Source organism: Vigna unguiculata, chromosome 8 (genome assembly GCF_037176805.1).
Source record: "Vigna unguiculata cultivar grain cowpea cultivar isolate G323 ecotype 2 chromosome 8, ASM3717680v1, whole genome shotgun sequence".
Classification (NCBI taxonomy): Eukaryota; Viridiplantae; Streptophyta; class Magnoliopsida; order Fabales; family Fabaceae; genus Vigna; species Vigna unguiculata.
The window spans coordinates 37,660,030-37,677,494 of NC_140799.1; the positions used below are offsets into that span (position 1 = coordinate 37,660,030).

The window sequence follows — 17,465 nt, forward strand, 5'->3', positions numbered from 1 at the left end:
TATAACATGACATAATATCACATCACATAGTATAATATTAACATAACATTATATAACATGATATAACATAATATAAGATAATTATATATATATATATATATATATATATATATATATATATATATAAAAGTATGAAGTAAAAGTGATTTCTTTTCAATAAATTTTGAATTTCTTATTACTAAAATAAAAAGTTTATAAATAAAAAAATTGATTAGACAAATTTTGCTTTAAGAATATCATTATTTTTTTAATTTTTTTCTTTTGATTGACTTTTTTATGATGCTTATAGTCTACCTAAATGATACGTAAATAGAGTAGATCAATTATGTCACGTCATAAAACGTCATTGCCAAGATTTATTTAGTTTTCATCCTCTTATATTTATATTATACTAACATTTAATGCATCATTATGAATTAATAAATAATCATTTATTACCATTTAATATATTTTTCATACAAATAGTTTAATTCAGTTTTACGTAAGGATGACAAATAAATCTGTCTCTATTGATATTAATAAAACACGTATTCGTTTTGATGAAAAATATCCGCATGGACTGAATATGTGTATTACAAGAAAATCATCAATTAAAAACCAATTTTAGTGTCAAAAAATAGTTAATCATTATAGTGATCAATTAAATACCAATTTACAACATTAAAAATTATTGGTTACTAAAATAGTGACTATTATAAATACAAAATATGGGTTAATTTAGGCCTAATTTATGGGTCCACATGACTATTATAAATACATTTTGGATGTCTTATTTGTCTTAAAAATAGAAAAGCAAAATAATGGGTTATTAGTAGGAAAATGTTAATATTTCATTCAATGAAACAAATATACATTAAATTGTATAAGTGTTTCTTAATTTATATTTAACATTTCATAAAAATGTAAAGAAAATAAGAGAACAAAGGTTTATTGAGAAATAAAGAAGGAAAAATGGGCACAACTCAAACTCATATTTATTTATGTATTACAGTCATGTAATATTATTTATAACAATCTTAATTTCATACTTGTTTAAAAAGTTATATCTTGACATGACAATTTTGTAAGCAAGAGTTCATAGCAGCGGTCAGAACAACACGATAACCTAATACACAAAAGTAAGTTACTAAAAAGATGCAAAAATATAACAAAATTGAATCATAAATAATACATATAAAAGATTAAAATAGACAATAATGTTGTAAGACAATGAATACCTATATTAGATTTGGTGACACTGCAACTATTAATGCATTCATCGTAAACATTGAGAGGAGGATGATGGTGACATTTATATTCGCAATTTTCATAACATGATGGATCATCTGATATTAAACATCGAAAGTAACATCTTGCACCACATTTTTTGTTAGGAGTAAAGTCCTTAGCTCCTGTGCAACCCAACATAATCATCATCATAATCACAACTCCAATACTATGCATCTTACTATTTATCATCACTTTTCTTTCCATCTTTAAAACCTATCCTAGAATTTTATTTGTATGTTAAATCTTGCTATAATTTCCAAGAAAAACAATTTATAAACGAAACATACAATCGAAAGAATTTAAATATTCTCTGATCTATGGTATCATATCAATCAAATTAAATAATTAGTAACTCCCAACTTTATATAAAGTAAAACTAACAGCTTCAAAATTTATGATACACCTGACATACATTAAATGTCTTATTAATGACTAATTTAAATATTAATTTACAGAATAAAACATTATTGATTACTAAATTAGTTAATATTATGAATAAAAAATTATAATTGGTGTTAATTGATTTCTAAAATTTAAGTACCAATGTTTTAAATATCAAAAGAAATTTGTTACTAAACATTAGTTATCAAAGTTTTTGCTACCAAAGTTCATAAATTAATATCTAATTAATTAGTGACTAATTTGGCGATCAATTATAATTTATTTATTTATAACGGTGAATATCTTGATAAGCAATAATTTCTTATTGTGTGAATTGGTATTTAAATGGTCACTACAGTAACTAATAACTTTTAGTTAATAAAACTGATTGTTAATTATGTATTTTCTTATAGTGATAACATAATATAACATAACAAAATATAATATATATGTATAATATAACATAATATTAACATAAAAAAATATAACATTATATAACATAATATAATATTAATTTCTTTTCAATAAATTTTGAAATTCTTATTATTAAAATAAAAATTTTATAAATAAAAAAATTATTAGACAAATTTTGCTTTAAAAATATCATTATTTTTTTAGTTTTTTTTTCTTTTTTTATGATGCTTCATTTTTTAACAATCATAGTCTACCTAAATGATATGTAAATAGAGTAGATCAATTATGTCACATCTTAAATTTCACCAAAGTAAGTTTATTTTTATTCATTTTCTTAAATCAATTTTTAGAAGTTTTACATGCATGTGCTTTACGTTGTTTGCATGCGACTTAATTGCATTCAGGTCGTGTTCCTTTGGTATGATGGATTTGGAGAAGAGTATTGATGACTGCTTCTCAACAATCATTTTTCAACAAGTGTACTGGTACGTAATAGTATCAACAAGTGTCGTATCCACGAGAATTTAGCAAGTACATTGGTAGTTTGATTTTTGAGTTTTTGATTTATGATAGAGGGTGCAAGTAAAAATATATATTAGTTATTAGATAGATTGAGTGGAGTAGGGGCTATGAAATGATTTATCTCATCTTCTTCTACTACACCACTACTATCTTGTTTACTTTGGAAATCATTCAATGTCATGGGAGTACTCTTTCTATGTAGATCTAGGTTCATCCCTGATACACTAGAACCTAAGGACAAGGACTCCAAATCCAGTGTGATTCCTCAACTCCTGGTAGAATGAGTCCTTGATTTAATGTGCAAGACTTTCTCCTCCAGCATCCACTCTGGTATGCCATGGAGCATCCAGTACATGTATGATGATTTGATTGGACCACATATTGAGATTGGTTTCCCAACTCAATCCAAGCAAGTTAAATAGATGATTGATCAAGTCATTATTAAGCATAAATCAAACCATAAACAATTGAATGAAAGCAAATATAAATACCCAAAAAGTATAAGTGAATAGAATCAAAATTGATTACATCAAACCTGGACACGAGGGAGTTCAGCTACTCATAGAATATTACAATGCAATTCCAGTAACATCTACACATAAGATCTATACTAAGAGCACCTCCCTCGTGCCTCACAGACCCTATTCTACACTACTGCTACATTGTGGAGTCTCCACTCAATGCCTGAAATGAGGACCCAAGCTATTTATTTATAGGAATTTTTAGGCGATGCTCAACCACATGGATTATTTCACAAGTGGGTTTCCTTCTCATCTCAGCCCCTTGTCTCGGTGCTTAGCATGTGACCTTTTCTTCTTGGAAGGGTTCTTTTGGCTCCTTAGCTTCATGGATTTGGAAGGGTTTCCTCACGAGGCTTAGGTCCATTTCTTGTGTCAAGTCAGAAAGTCCAAATATGGTGTCCTGTCTTTTCTACTTCCATGGCTCAACTACAGTACTGTGGTTCAACTGCATACTTGATATTTTCTTTTATTTTTACTGCAAAACAACTAAATATCATTATAATTCATAAAGCTCCAATTCTATATACATCATTTTGTATCTTAAGCTAAGGAGATTTGTTTTATACTCAAATAGCACCATTTGATACATGATAAGTTTCAATTTCAAATAGAAAAATTACTTATTCTTGACACTTATCAAGTGTGAAGATGAATTTGTGTTGATTTGAGGGAATGAATATGTGTATTTTTTGAGTAGATTTAAAGGGTAAAGTGGATGGATCAGGAGATGAATTTTGTAAAAGTTAATGAGTGATTTGATTGATGTGATAAATTAAAATAAGTTTTAACAGATAGAATTTTAAAATTACCCTTATGATAAAAATAAAACCAAATAATTTTTAAATAAGTTAAAAATATTAAATTTTAATAATATTTTAATTATTATATATATATATATATATATATTATTAAATATTATATACATATTATTAATAATACATATTATTATTAATTATTAATTATTATATTATATATATTTTTATTATATATTATTATTAATTATTATATTGTATATATTTATTATTATTACACACACAACACTGGTTACCGGAGCACACACACTCACACACATAACATCAATTACCTAATCGGTGCACACACACCATACATTATTCATTCACGCACACAAGCACTAGCGCACACACACAACACCTTCTTTCACACACACACACACACACACAAAATATCCTTGCAATAGATGAACACACACCCCTGCAACACACACTCAACAATACACTCAATCACACACCGCTGCCACACACACTCTGAATAATCAGGGTTGAACTCGCCAAATGCTAAGCAACACCCTCAAATCTTTGCATGCATGTCGTGATCAGATAGTGGATGTATCCCGCTTTTCTGCGCTCGAGTATCCGTGCAAATCAACCCAAGAGAAAACACGAAGTTATTACTATCCGTCTTCATAAATTCTCTTGAACACATGCTCAAGGTGAATTTATACTTGCTTAAAATTGTTAAGATGTGCTAAGATTATTAATTTGAATTATTAGTGTACATATATTACATTCTCTTATAGTGAAAAGCTATTAGAGCTATTTTATAGTCATGAAAGTAAATAAAACTACTTTAGCTATGATAATATTATAGGTTGGAGCATTTGAATTTAGAAGTGGAGTGGTCATAGATTGTTGGATTTTATGACGGTTTGATATGTTTGATTTAATTTGATATGTTTTAACTTGAGTGTTGTGTGATATGTTGAGTGTCTTCAATACTCTAATTTTTGGTTAACTAGGTTAAATTGGTTGAGGTTAATATTATTTAAAAAGTCTCTTATTATGTAAAATTGTTTAAAAATATGAAGGAACTTTCTTATATGTTAATGGATCGTATTGTGCCACATTATCATACATGTAGCATACAAATTAAAATGAAATGAATGGAATTTTACTTGCAAGTACCACTTACCATTTTATGTGTATATAACGAAAATAATAAGATAAAGACTTTTGTAAAAATCAATACGATATATTACTCATAATTTATGTTTATTTGTGTATTACAATAACATAATATTATTTTTAATAACCTTAATTCGACACATTCTTTAAAAAAGTATAATCGGACATGACAATTTTGTAAACAAGAATTCACCTTGAAACACATTATCACGATCATGTGGCAAATAAAAAGTTAATTATTAAAAAAATCTTAAACATAAACAAACCGAGGAATTAATAGGTTTTTCCCTTAATATATCAAGTGCGTGAGGTCGGGTGTTTGAATAAAAAGGGTATGGTGTGTGTGAGAGGAATAGGAAAATTAAATAATATTAATAAAACTTAAATTGTTTAACGTTAAAAACTAAAGCACCCAATTTATAATTATAATTTTACAATCGCACTTATGAAATTTAACCCTAGATAAAGAAAAACGAAGATAGCCTTTTAAACCTAATAGTTTAACAAAAAAACATAATATTACAAAATATAGTTATCACATTAGTGTATATATCATGAGTATATATTAAAGTCCTGCTGCATTTTCAACGATGAAAAAAAATGAGCATTTACTATTTATGGTTAATGAACTGGGGTAGGTGTACCTTGGTAAAAGAAAGCACAACGCTACCATTGTCACTGTCAACGCGTCGGTTACAGAGCGCAAGAACCTGGGTTGAGTTGAAGTCGTGCGCTTTGAGTTCTGAATTCTGAATCTGACCACCAAAGTACACAGTCTTTAGGATCCGAAGGACAACCACAAGATCCTCACTTTTGTATCCTTTGATTTTGTTCAGACAGCGACATGTTCCCTTCTTCTTCGTAAGCTCTAGTAGTTAGATTATAAATCTTAAATACATAATAAGAAACATAAAATCATTCGTACAATAAGTTATTCCCAAATATTAAGAACGGTTCCTAATAACAATAGCTAATAACAATAGTAGAATGTGAAAGCGTACCTATAATTAGAAATAATATAGATGAAAGAGTGGTGGTACCTGATCTTCTAAATAGAATCAATGAAAGATTAGAAATTGTTTACTTGTGAGACTATACTGCTCTCTTTTTGGTAGGTTTTTTTAGAGCGCATCTTTCAAATGTATTTTGATGTCGTCTCGTTTAAAATTGACTAATGGAATATCAATTTTATATCCTTACCAGCAGAGATCAGGGACCTCTCAACAAGTTCCTGAATACTTAAGTCTATCATAGATCATTCATTCAACAATGCAACCCATCACAGATCATTCATCAGAAACCTAATATATATTATCCATAAATTAATAACAATTGTGCAATATAATTGATATTTATAAATAATATAATTTATTAATTAATGTCAATCCACAATAATAATATAGAGTAATAATTTTATATAATAAAATTATATAAAATACAACAATCTCCCACTTGGATAACATTAATAAATAAATTAATTATATCAATTACAACATAAGCACAAATACCAATTAAGAAATATAAGCATGAATCACAAAGATAATATCCGATAGGGATACATATCATATGCTTAGATTTAAAAAATAATGGATAATAAATAAAATAAAAACAAACATAATAAATATGTGATCCCAAAATGGTTCATACATTTTATATGCCAAAAGAGATATAATAAACCTGACGTCATTTATAAATTTACATCTCATGAAAACCATGATAATATAAAGGGTACATTTCAGACTCCCACTAACCCAGTACATCAAAAGACTTAACCACAACCATATGAGTTACATGATTTTGAAAAAACTCCATTAGCTAAGCCTTTAGTTAGTGGATATGCTAACATATCTTATGTAGCAATATGTTCAATCCGAGTTCGAAAATCTAAAATTTTCTCTCTAACAAACATAAATTTTATATGAAGATGCTTTGAGCATTAGAACGTATGTTGTTTTGAGAGAAATCCTAGGCAGTAGTATTTCCACAATATATTACAAGTAGCCTAGAAATACTTTCAACAATTTGAAAGTCAAAAAAACAAATTTTAGGCCACATAGTTTGACAAGTGCTTCATAACAAGCAACATACTGCCTTCAGGAGTAGCTATATAAGTTCGTTTAACCCTCTTCCAAGAAATAGCTTCTCCTTTCATCATAAAACCAAAGCCAGAAATAGTCTTTCGGTCGTCAGGGCAACCAGTAAAATCAGAATCAGAATAACCAATGACCTGAAGTTGATCAAACTTCTTATAGGTCAACATGTGATCCTTGGTTCCCTGCAAATATCTAAAAACCTTTTTTTAACGGCTTTACAATGACCCAAACTTGAGTCACTCAAGTATCTCCCTACAATACTAAAGCAAAAGATTTAAAGGGACGAATACAAAACTTGAGCATACATTAAACTATCAACAACGGAAGTAATTATGGAACTTTTTCAAATTCAACTCTATCATTGTATCAATTTTGAGGACATTGACATTTAGAGAGCTTGTCACTTTATTGAATAGGTGCTACACATGAGGAGTAAGAATGCATGTTAAACCTTGAGGATCAATATATCCTCCTTGAGACCATCCAAGAATGCCACATGACCTGTCACAAAAAACTGAATGCCTAAAACAACAAAGGCATTGCCAAGGTCCATCATAACAAAGTGGCTATTTAACATAAATTTTTTTGTCTCAGTTAAGTTCAACCCTTTTACTAGAAAGAACAATATCATTAACATATAAGACAACAATGACGAATTGACTCCCACTAGCCTTCAAGTAAAGGCATTGATTTGTGGTATTTTTCTTGAAGCCAAAAGAAGTGACCATCCGGCCAAATATCAAATGTCATTGTCTAGAAGCTTGTTTAAGTCATAAATAGACTTCTTCAACTTGCAAACTAAATGCTCTTTGCCTTATTTAGCAAGAGCTATTAGGTTGAACCATATAGACTTGCTCATGGTGTGTTTCAACACCGTCAAAGACCCTTTGTTTAAGTGTTCCAATTTCTTACAAGAAGCTTTCTAGACAGTAGTGGATTGAGGAGTATGAGCTGGAGGCTCTTCTTCTCTCAAAGAAGAGTCCATGTCGGTATTTGCCAAATATAAGTCCAAAGATTCTTTCCAGTCCTCAATATTTGTCTTATTCAAAGTTTTTACCGAATTCAATTACATAGGAAAGAAGCCAGTAACAACAAATAAACATCTAATATGCACAATTATTGTGCAATAAAATGTAATGTTTCTAAATACACAGTCAAACATGCCTATAATACCAAATTTCTCATCCACTATGATCCCGCCTGAGGGTCCCGAATCATAATAAATAAGAAATATAATTAAGAAATAAAAGACAATGTGCAACTCATGTCATAAAGAAATCTAATACCGATAAGGTACAAGACAAATAATTGACATAAGATAAAATTCAAAGTACATCATATCACCTGAATCAAAATAACATACGAGCATGATTGACATTAATGTAATATAAAATTAATTAATGGGATAATTAAAATATCTAATTAGCACAAAATTTCATATAATTGTACTCACGATAGGTGAGTTCACAATCATATAAAATTATATCACCCATGCTTAACAAAATATAATAAAATTATATTATGCATGAACAATCCCTTAAATAATAACATTTCCAAATAAGGGTCAAAATTAATTCAAGTATAGTCATGTTAACTGGAGAGCAGAGTATACTAACACGTCACCAAAATAGTAGAGAACTTGTACAAAACATTTCATACCCAAAAGTCGAGAGAATGATATATAAAATTAAGTTGTATTCATGAAATAATTAAGATTAAATTATTTCATTCACACAAAATTTTATATAATTGTGCCCACGATAGGTGAGATCACAATCATATAAAATTATATTATTTTCACATGCAACTTATATATATCATAAATACATAATTTTCTTCCTCTAAATCCATCACGGATTTCACTATACAAAATGACATTCAAGTGAAAGTAAAAGGAAAACATTTTATAGTCCAAAACCAAATGAAACTTGGAACAAAACTTTCTCGTAAAAGTTGAAAAAACTTTCCATAGAAAAAAAAAAGCTTTATGAATTTTCCAATCACTTGACAAGGTATTAAACTTTCAAATCACATAACAACAAAAAAAAAAATTTTTCCCAAGATAGGTTCGTGTTGATCATAACTCTTAGATAAACGAAATATCACTATCATTACGACTTGTCCAATTTTTACTGAGTATTTAATTAAATAATTCTTGAAAACAAGGTCATTGAATATGAATGCCCACAGACCTTTTCAACCTTTTTACACAATGTGAAAGTAATGTAAACAGAAAACTTAAGAAAAGCCCACATATATGTCATGGCTAATATTGATTTGAAATTGAATCTGTCATCAATTGAAAATAAAACCATTTAAATGGTTTTAACCAATCCTCTCCATTATGATCACGATTTCAATCTAACCTTTTATATGGTGAAATGAAAATAGTTCAAAATGAGTCTACTCACACATGGCTTAACAAGAGAGATTCTAATAATAGTACATAAGGGTATCATGTTAATTGATTTCTCTCTGATGCTAAATCACAATCAAGTGAAACCTTCAGGTTTGTGATTATTAATTTAAAAAGTCAAGAAATGCACCTCACCATTGTAGGATTTCATAAAGTCAAACAAACACACTCTGGTGGACAGAGAAAGGTTACTTCCATGACTAACCAATGACCATAAGTCGTATAACAAGAAACTTATCATTGAGGCAAGCCTCGTGCTCCTCGATTTCACCAGTAACCACTAAATATTACACAAAAGTTTCACAGACCAAAGGTTTGCTGAAGATACCAAGAGGATGCAACAAGACGTATGATGTAATTACAACACCCAAAGCAGCCACAATAACAGATTGTTACAATCATGGTTCCCAAGAGCTCAACATCACAGTAACATTATAATGGCTATTTAACAACATAGAGCAATGCATTATGGTAACAATTCAGGCCACCATTGGAATAGAAAAGACCATCAAGCAACCACATTGCAGAAACACCACAACCAATCTTATGGAAAACACAAATCGCGAAACGAAAAAAAAACTTCTCAAACCATATCACGAACCATCACCCTGAAATAACATAGGGACGCCAACAGATCCACCGCCGGTCCCCATTGTGACAAAGATGGAGACCACCGCAGCAAACCAAACGAAAATCGCCCCTACTGCAGAATGTGCCTCATCTTTGAGACCGCAATAACAGATCAGGGAAAACATCTTGCCGTCGTCGGTGACGAACCAAATCTGCAAGAGCGCCTCTCAGCAGCCACTGCAAATTGCGAAGCATCACAGGCGACGAACTAAAATGTCACTATCGTTAATCACCGCACCACCGTGAACCTTGGACGATGAAGTTAGCGCATCAATGTCGCGAGTCGCAGATCCTCCTTGCGCCACCACTACAGGAGATTAAACCACCACTGGTGATGTCACGATTTCGCCGCCGGAACGAACACTGGACGAACCGTGCACACCACCACACGCAAGAAGCGAGATTCACAAAACGAGTGTGGAAAGTCGCCGCGAACCAACCTTGATTGGCACTGCGAACATTGACGAAGGGGGTTCAAAACCGCGCCGCTGCTGGAATGCGAGAATGCAAGGAGAAGGTCCGAAACTAGATTGGCCACAAAACGCTCTGGATTGGAGATAAAACCAGGAGAACACATCGCGAGAAAGAGATCGAAGATATAAAAGACCCGCGAGGAAGATGAACAAGGTCGTGTGCAAAAGGTTTTCCAAAATTAGGGTTTGAAACCTTTTAATCAGGGATTTCCACGAAAAAAAAAAACATTCGAAGAGAAATCCCTAAACCTGATTGTGAGAGAACAGTTCGAGAAACTGCTAAATTTTCTATTAGGGTTCGTCATAAAATTGGGAAAAACAAATTAAGGTTTATGCAGAAAAAGAACAAAATCTTAATCATAAATCTAAATCTAACATTGCTATGATACCAATTGTTAGATTATAAATCTTAAATAGATAATAAGAAATATCAAACCATTCATACAATAAGTTATTTCCAAATATTAAGAACGGTTTCTAATAACAATAGTAGAATGTGAGAGCGTACCTATAATTAGGAATAATATATATGAAAGAGTGGTGGTACCTGATCTTTCAAATAGAATCAATGAAAGATTAGAAATTGTTTACTTGTGAGACTATACTGCTCTCTTTCTGGTAGGTTTTTCTAGAGCACATCTTTCAAATGTATTTTGATGTCGTCTCTTTTAAAACTGACTAATGAGATATCAATTTTATATCCTTACCAACAGAGATCAGAGACCTCTCAACAAGTTCCTGAATACTTAAGTTTATCATAAACCATTCATTCAACAATCCAATCTATTACGGATCGTTCATCAGAAACTTAATATATATTATCCATAAATTAATAACAATTGTACAATATAATTAATATTTATAAATAATATAATTTATTAATTAATGTCAATCCACAGTAATAATAGAGAATAGAGAGTAATAATTTTATATAATAAAATTATATAAAATAACACTAGCATCATCTTCATGTCTATTCTGTGTCTCCCTGCAGAGTGAGAAACCCAAATGGCAATTGTAGTTGAAGACTTCTTCAAGGAGAGGAAATACCCTTTCATTTTCACTCTCTTAATCTTGTTCATTTGTGTCGCGTTCTTCCTCTTCAGCTTCTCCAACACCACCTCAAATCCTGTTGCTTTCTATTCTGTTATCCAACACCAAGCACCTCCTCATCATGCTTCAAAACCGAAAGAGCAAGAGCTTCCTCTAAAGGTGACCAATGTCACAGCTGATGAAGACCAAGGTTTGCCCCCAGAGGAGGATGCTGTGACCATTGATTGGAAGCTGTGTGAGGACCCGCAGAATGTTGATTTTATACCATGTTTGGATAATTTTGTGGCCATTAAGGCTCTTAAGTCGAGGAGGCACATGGAGCACAGGGAAAGACATTGCCCTGAGACCAGTCTTCACTGCTTGTTGCCTCTCCCCAAAGGGTATAAAGCCCCGGTTCCGTGGCCTAAGAGCAGGGATAAGGTGAGATTCATAGAAGTTGAATGAATTGTTATTGTGATACTCTTTAGTCATTTACATATTGTTATGCAGGTTGTTGAAGAAATTGTTGTACTCTTAGCTTTACTTGTATTCTGAACGGGTTTTGCTTTATGATTTGTCACATACCAATTTATTCTAATGAAGTAATGAAAATAGTGTTGAGTTGTTATTTGTTAAGTACCATTTGAGTCTTTTAACTAGTCTTGAAGTCAATGGAGAAGGAATTTTATATTTTCTTTATTTTCAGATTTGGTATGATAACGTTCCTCATCCAAAGCTGGTGGAGTACAAGAAAGATCAGCACTGGGTAGTAAAGTCTGGAGAATATCTGGTTTTTCCAGGTGGTGGTACTCAATTCAAAGATGGAGTAGATCATTACATTGAGTTCATACAGAAGGTATTTTTGCCATGTGGATTCACATGATTAACCATGATTATGATATATATGTGACTTTTATATACACTGATGAACTTTAATCAATTATTGAAAAAGAAGAACCTAAAAATTGGGAGGACTCGGAGAGTGACTGAGAAGAAACTTACTACTTTTGGATCTTGCTTGGTCTACATATTGATATCAAATGAACACATCAAAAAGCTCAGAGCTTATTTGATTAGGAATTTTAGATGCAATGCTTTGTTGCTTCTTTCTAGTAGGATTGATGGAAATGTCTAAGATTTCATATAAAGAGTTGGCATTCATATATTGTTTTATCCAATAAAATCGATGACATTTTCTTGTAATGAGGGCATAGCAATGTTTCGTTTTGATTTATGAATGACTTCAAGAAGTACATTTATGGTGGTAGCACTAGTTTGCTAATTTTTTGGTTATATACTAGACATTACCAGCAATTAAATGGGGAAAGCATACCAGGGTTGTTCTAGATGTTGGCTGTGGTGTTGCTAGCTTTGGTGGCTATTTGCTGGACAAAAATGTTATTACTATGTCATTTGCCCCAAAGGATGAACATGAAGCTCAGATACAGTTTGCCTTGGAACGAGGAATCCCTGCAACTCTTTCAGTCATTGGAACACAAAAGTTGACTTTTCCTGATAATGGCTTTGATTTGATCCATTGTGCACGGTGTAGGGTTCACTGGGATGCAGATGGTACTTATCTTTTTTTCTTGCTTCCACTTTCCATATCAGGACTTCCTTCTATGTTCCGTTTATACCAATATATGATAATGATGTTTATTCACAAATACTGTCACAAATTTAGGTGGGAAGCCCTTGTATGAGCTCAATAGGATTCTTAGACCTGGTGGTTTCTTTGCATGGTCTGCAACACCAGTCTACCGAGATGATGAAAGAGATCAGAAAGTATGGAATGGTTTGTCTTTCTCTTTTTCTCTCACCTTCATCCTCTTTCTCTGTGTCATTGTCTTTCCTTCCTCTTTAGTTATAATTTTTTCATCTGTGTTGAGAATGTATCTTATTTAATACACAGAGAAGTTGAATTTTTGTATGAGCTGACCTTGATGTCCCAAATGAATTTGTTCTGTCTTCTCAGCTTTTATGTTTAAGAATTTTATTTTTTTGTCAAACTGCAGCCATGGTGGATATAACAAAAGCCATGTGCTGGAAGGTTGTGGCTAAGGCTCATGATTCTTCTGGAATTGGACTTGTTATATACCAGAAGCCCACCTCATCTTCTTGCTATGAGAAACGTAAAGAGAACAATCCACCTCTATGTGAAAATGGAGATGGGAAGAACAGCTCATGGTAGTTTCTCCTTTCTTGGGATCTTATTTCTATTATGCTTATGTTTCTATCAATTTATACTTCATTATTCCAACACAAAATAAATGAATATTACCTCTAAGAAAAAGGTCAGAGAGACTATTGCGAGCAATGCTAGATGTTAGTACCCTGTTCTCGTTTGAGTAAAGATCACCCTTTTTTCTTGAATATAAGCAAATTTGCCAACTTTTGTTTTATTTAAGGATATTTTTCCTAAAATCCCTTAACTTTAATTAATGTGTAACTTTATATTAAGATACTAATCAAAATTTAATGTAGTAAACTGATTTTCTTAATTTGTTTGGAACTAGTTTCTGTTTAGTTTCTATCTTTGCTAATTTCCTCTTCATGCTTGTGATTATGTTTAGGTATGCGAGGCTCAATAATTGTCTTACTCCTCTTCCGGTCGATGATAAGGGTAAACTGCAGAGCTGGCCCAAGTCTTGGCCCCAGAGGCTTACCAGTAAGCCACCTAGCTTACCTACTGATTCAGTTTCCAAAGACAAGTTCTTCAAGGACAGCAAACGCTGGTCTGAATTAGTTTCAGATGTTTATGTGAAAGCTCTTCCTATAAATTGGTCAAGTGTTCGAAATGTAATGGACATGAATGCTGGTTATGCAGGGTAAAGTAACATTTTTTTTCTCAAATTCTAGCTCTTTTGCCCATACATTCTTGAGGGCATTGGTAGTAATAACCGATATCCTTGATTTTCTATCAGACCTACTCATGATGTAACAATGGCATGTTATTGACAGTTTCCTCCAAGTTTCTTTGAGACTGATAGCACGTCTGTTATATTTTGCAGATTTGCTGCTGCTCTCGTTGATCTTCCAGTGTGGGTGATGAATGTAGTACCTATTGATGTGCCTGATACTCTTAGTATTATAATGGACAGAGGGTTTATAGGAATGTATCATGATTGGTGCGAGTCCTTTAGTACCTATCCTCGCACATACGATCTTCTTCACTCTAGCTTTCTGTTCAAATATCTTGAGCCAAGGTATGGTTCTTGAAGAAACTAATATCTATAACATCATGTTATTCTAGGACTCTGTCACTTATGCACAACACAGGTAAGTGTATATGATTCTGATAATGAACAATTTTTGTCAGATGTGACATTTTAGATGTGGCTGTGGAGATTGATCGCATACTGAGACCAAATGGATATCTCGTGGTTCACGATTCAATGGAGATACTTAACAAGCTCACTCCAATTTTTAGTTCACTTCACTGGTCTGTAACGTTGCATCAGGATCAGTTTCTTGTAGCTAGGAAGGGTTTCTGGCGACCTACGAGCTCTTCAGACTGAATGTACATTGGGTTATGAACATGAAGAAATCTTCAATCACCATGGATTATATATATCAGTATATTCTGGATAAAAGGTTGGTGCAAAATGAATGAATTTCAAGAAAGGAATATTGTATCCGACAAGTAATCTTGTCCGAGTGTGAAATTTGTTAGCCATACATTTATTTATAGTAATAGTAATACGGAGGACTTTTGTTTTTCTGATATATTTTCTTTTCCGGATACTCATGCTGTGATACGAGTTTACCATAACTTTGGCATGCACAGTTATGTGCAAGCTGTACTCTGTCAGGAATCATATACTAATGCTATGATCCTTCTGTGTCTAGATCCAGGCACGGTGGCTGAATGCAAGCAATACATACATACATGCAGATTCAAAAGACACTACACATTCCTCTTCCTAGAAAAAATAAAACTAAAACCCTATGCAGGAAACTACATAATACATGTACGAGAAAAGAAACTACAAAGAATCTTCACAATTCACAAACAAACGTTGAATTGTCCAAGACAATCCTTCCATTAGACGCAGCAACATTCCGGGAGTAGCACATGAACCCATCAACATAACTATAATTCTGCGTGGTGCTTGCCTGACCTGACACAACAGAGTGACCCTTCACATCGATCCAGCCCTTGGAATTCTGGGCATTGGTAATGGATTTCGAGAAGCACCCACTTACATGCTTCTCATTGAGAATATGAGAAAGCTCGGTGACAAGCCGGTATGTGCCATCGAGAAACTCCTTAGTGGTGGTGACAACCCTTAAAGGGTACCTTCGTCTAACCTTCAACCTGGTGATAGATTCACCTTTTCCATCGATCACCTTAACTTTTTTCTTTGCCTTGAACTTCTGCTTAACGGTCTTGATACTCCCATTGTGTTGGAACTTTATGAAGTTCTTGAACGAGAATCCCTGAGAAACCGTGGTGGTGATGTTGCCGGCACTGGTCATGACCCACCCTGTGATGTGCGTTTCCTGCTCCGCGTCCACGTCAAACGACCCATCAAGCCCTCGAAACCCCTCTTGCCGTTCGATCGAAGTTTCAGGACTGTGATGAACCACGGGATTAGCATGAACCACCTTTGATTCGTGGTCCAACCAAAGATGCAAGTTTGCGTTCACCAGCCAGTAAGATATTCCCTTCACCACTCCTATTCCGAACACGTGCTCCTTCCCATCCAGAACTTTCCCCAAAAACGGCGTCAAATCGATGTCGTATGAGGGAAGGTTAAAAGCCCCGATCGCCACCATGGGCTCCCAGAACAAAGGGTTGATCCCGCCGGTGAATATCACCGGAAACGGAACCTCCGACCCGACAACCTGCCCGTCGATCGTCGCGTAAACTTCCCTGTACGCGCCGTTCCCACGCTCCGTCGCCAAACCGTTCGCCGTGATGTACGAAGTCGGCGGGTTCGAGTACCAGAACTCGTCGTTTCCGTGAAAAGAAACGTATAATTCAAGCACCGCGCGATAGGTGTTTCTCGGAATTCGAACTTTCCGGGAGAAGGAACTTTTCTCCTCCTCCAACTTGAACCAAAACCCTCGCCGCCCATCATCGGATATCGGAATAATCAAATCCGCCGGCGACTCATTCACGCCTCTGGAGCCGGGATCCTGGATAAGAGATCGAGATGTAGGCAGAGAAATTGGATTGAAAGTAAGCTCCTCGGGGCAGGGGACAAACGGAACCCTGACGGGGGCCTTAACGGCGTACTCGTTGTAGTAGAGGAGAGTGACGGTAACGTGGTAGACGCCTGTGAACTCTGTGTTCACGATGTTTTCTAGCATCATGGTAAGGTCGAGGTTGGATTTGGCGAAGAGGGAGGAGTATCTCGTGACGTCCTTGCGGACGTTCCAGAAGATGCCGTCGGCGGTGGGCTCGGCGGTGCTGGTGCGGAGGATCTCGGCGCCGGAGATCCAGATGGCGGCGATGCGGTCGTACTGCTCGCCCTTGCAGCGGGCGTGGAAATGGAGCACGACGCGGGACCACGGGGCGGGGCAGCGCGGGGGAGGGCTGTAGGAGGTGGTGTACGGAGGAGAGTCGATGGTGTGGGCGAAGGAGTGGTGGAGGACACGGTGGCTGCAGGACGGAGTGGGTTCGTGTGACGGCGGCGGGTAACCCACCTCGAAGTATTCACTGTTACTCCCACGAAGGGGTCTCATGAAACGGTCTGGTTGGGAGTTTGACAACGTTGTCATGAAGAGAAGCAGAAAGAAACAGAGGAACGTAACAAACCTCTCGCTCGCAGTATTCATGGCCAGGA

At 34.1% G+C, this 17,465-nt stretch overlaps 2 protein-coding genes and 1 long non-coding RNA gene across 3 annotated transcripts; 1 reads left to right on the forward strand and 2 right to left on the reverse strand.

The window, feature by feature from the left end:
• Positions 1-952: 952 nt before the first annotated feature.
• LOC146884454 (uncharacterized) lies at positions 953-1,587 on the reverse strand. Its single transcript, XR_014983997.1, has 2 exons — positions 1,218-1,587; positions 953-1,105 (listed from the first exon to the last, which is right to left on the reverse strand). It is a non-coding gene; the product is annotated as an uncharacterized LOC146884454 (long non-coding RNA).
• A 10,015-nt stretch (positions 1,588-11,602) lies between these two features.
• LOC114195276 (putative methyltransferase PMT23) lies at positions 11,603-15,397 on the forward strand. The gene is made up of 8 exons (XM_028085692.2): positions 11,603-12,114; positions 12,380-12,529; positions 12,975-13,245; positions 13,358-13,468; positions 13,689-13,860; positions 14,247-14,501; positions 14,685-14,879; positions 14,993-15,397. The coding sequence occupies exons 1-8, from the start codon at positions 11,650-11,652 to the stop codon at positions 15,189-15,191; spliced, it is 1,818 nt and encodes a 605-aa protein (XP_027941493.1). The 5' UTR covers positions 11,603-11,649; the 3' UTR covers positions 15,192-15,397.
• Positions 15,398-15,534: 137 nt separating this feature from the next.
• On the reverse strand, positions 15,535-17,457 carry LOC114195277 (Peptide-N4-(N-acetyl-beta-glucosaminyl)asparagine amidase A protein). The gene has a single exon (XM_028085693.2). The coding sequence runs from the start codon at positions 17,455-17,457 to the stop codon at positions 15,673-15,675; it is 1,785 nt and encodes a 594-aa protein (XP_027941494.1). The 3' UTR covers positions 15,535-15,672.
• Positions 17,458-17,465: the final 8 nt, after the last annotated feature.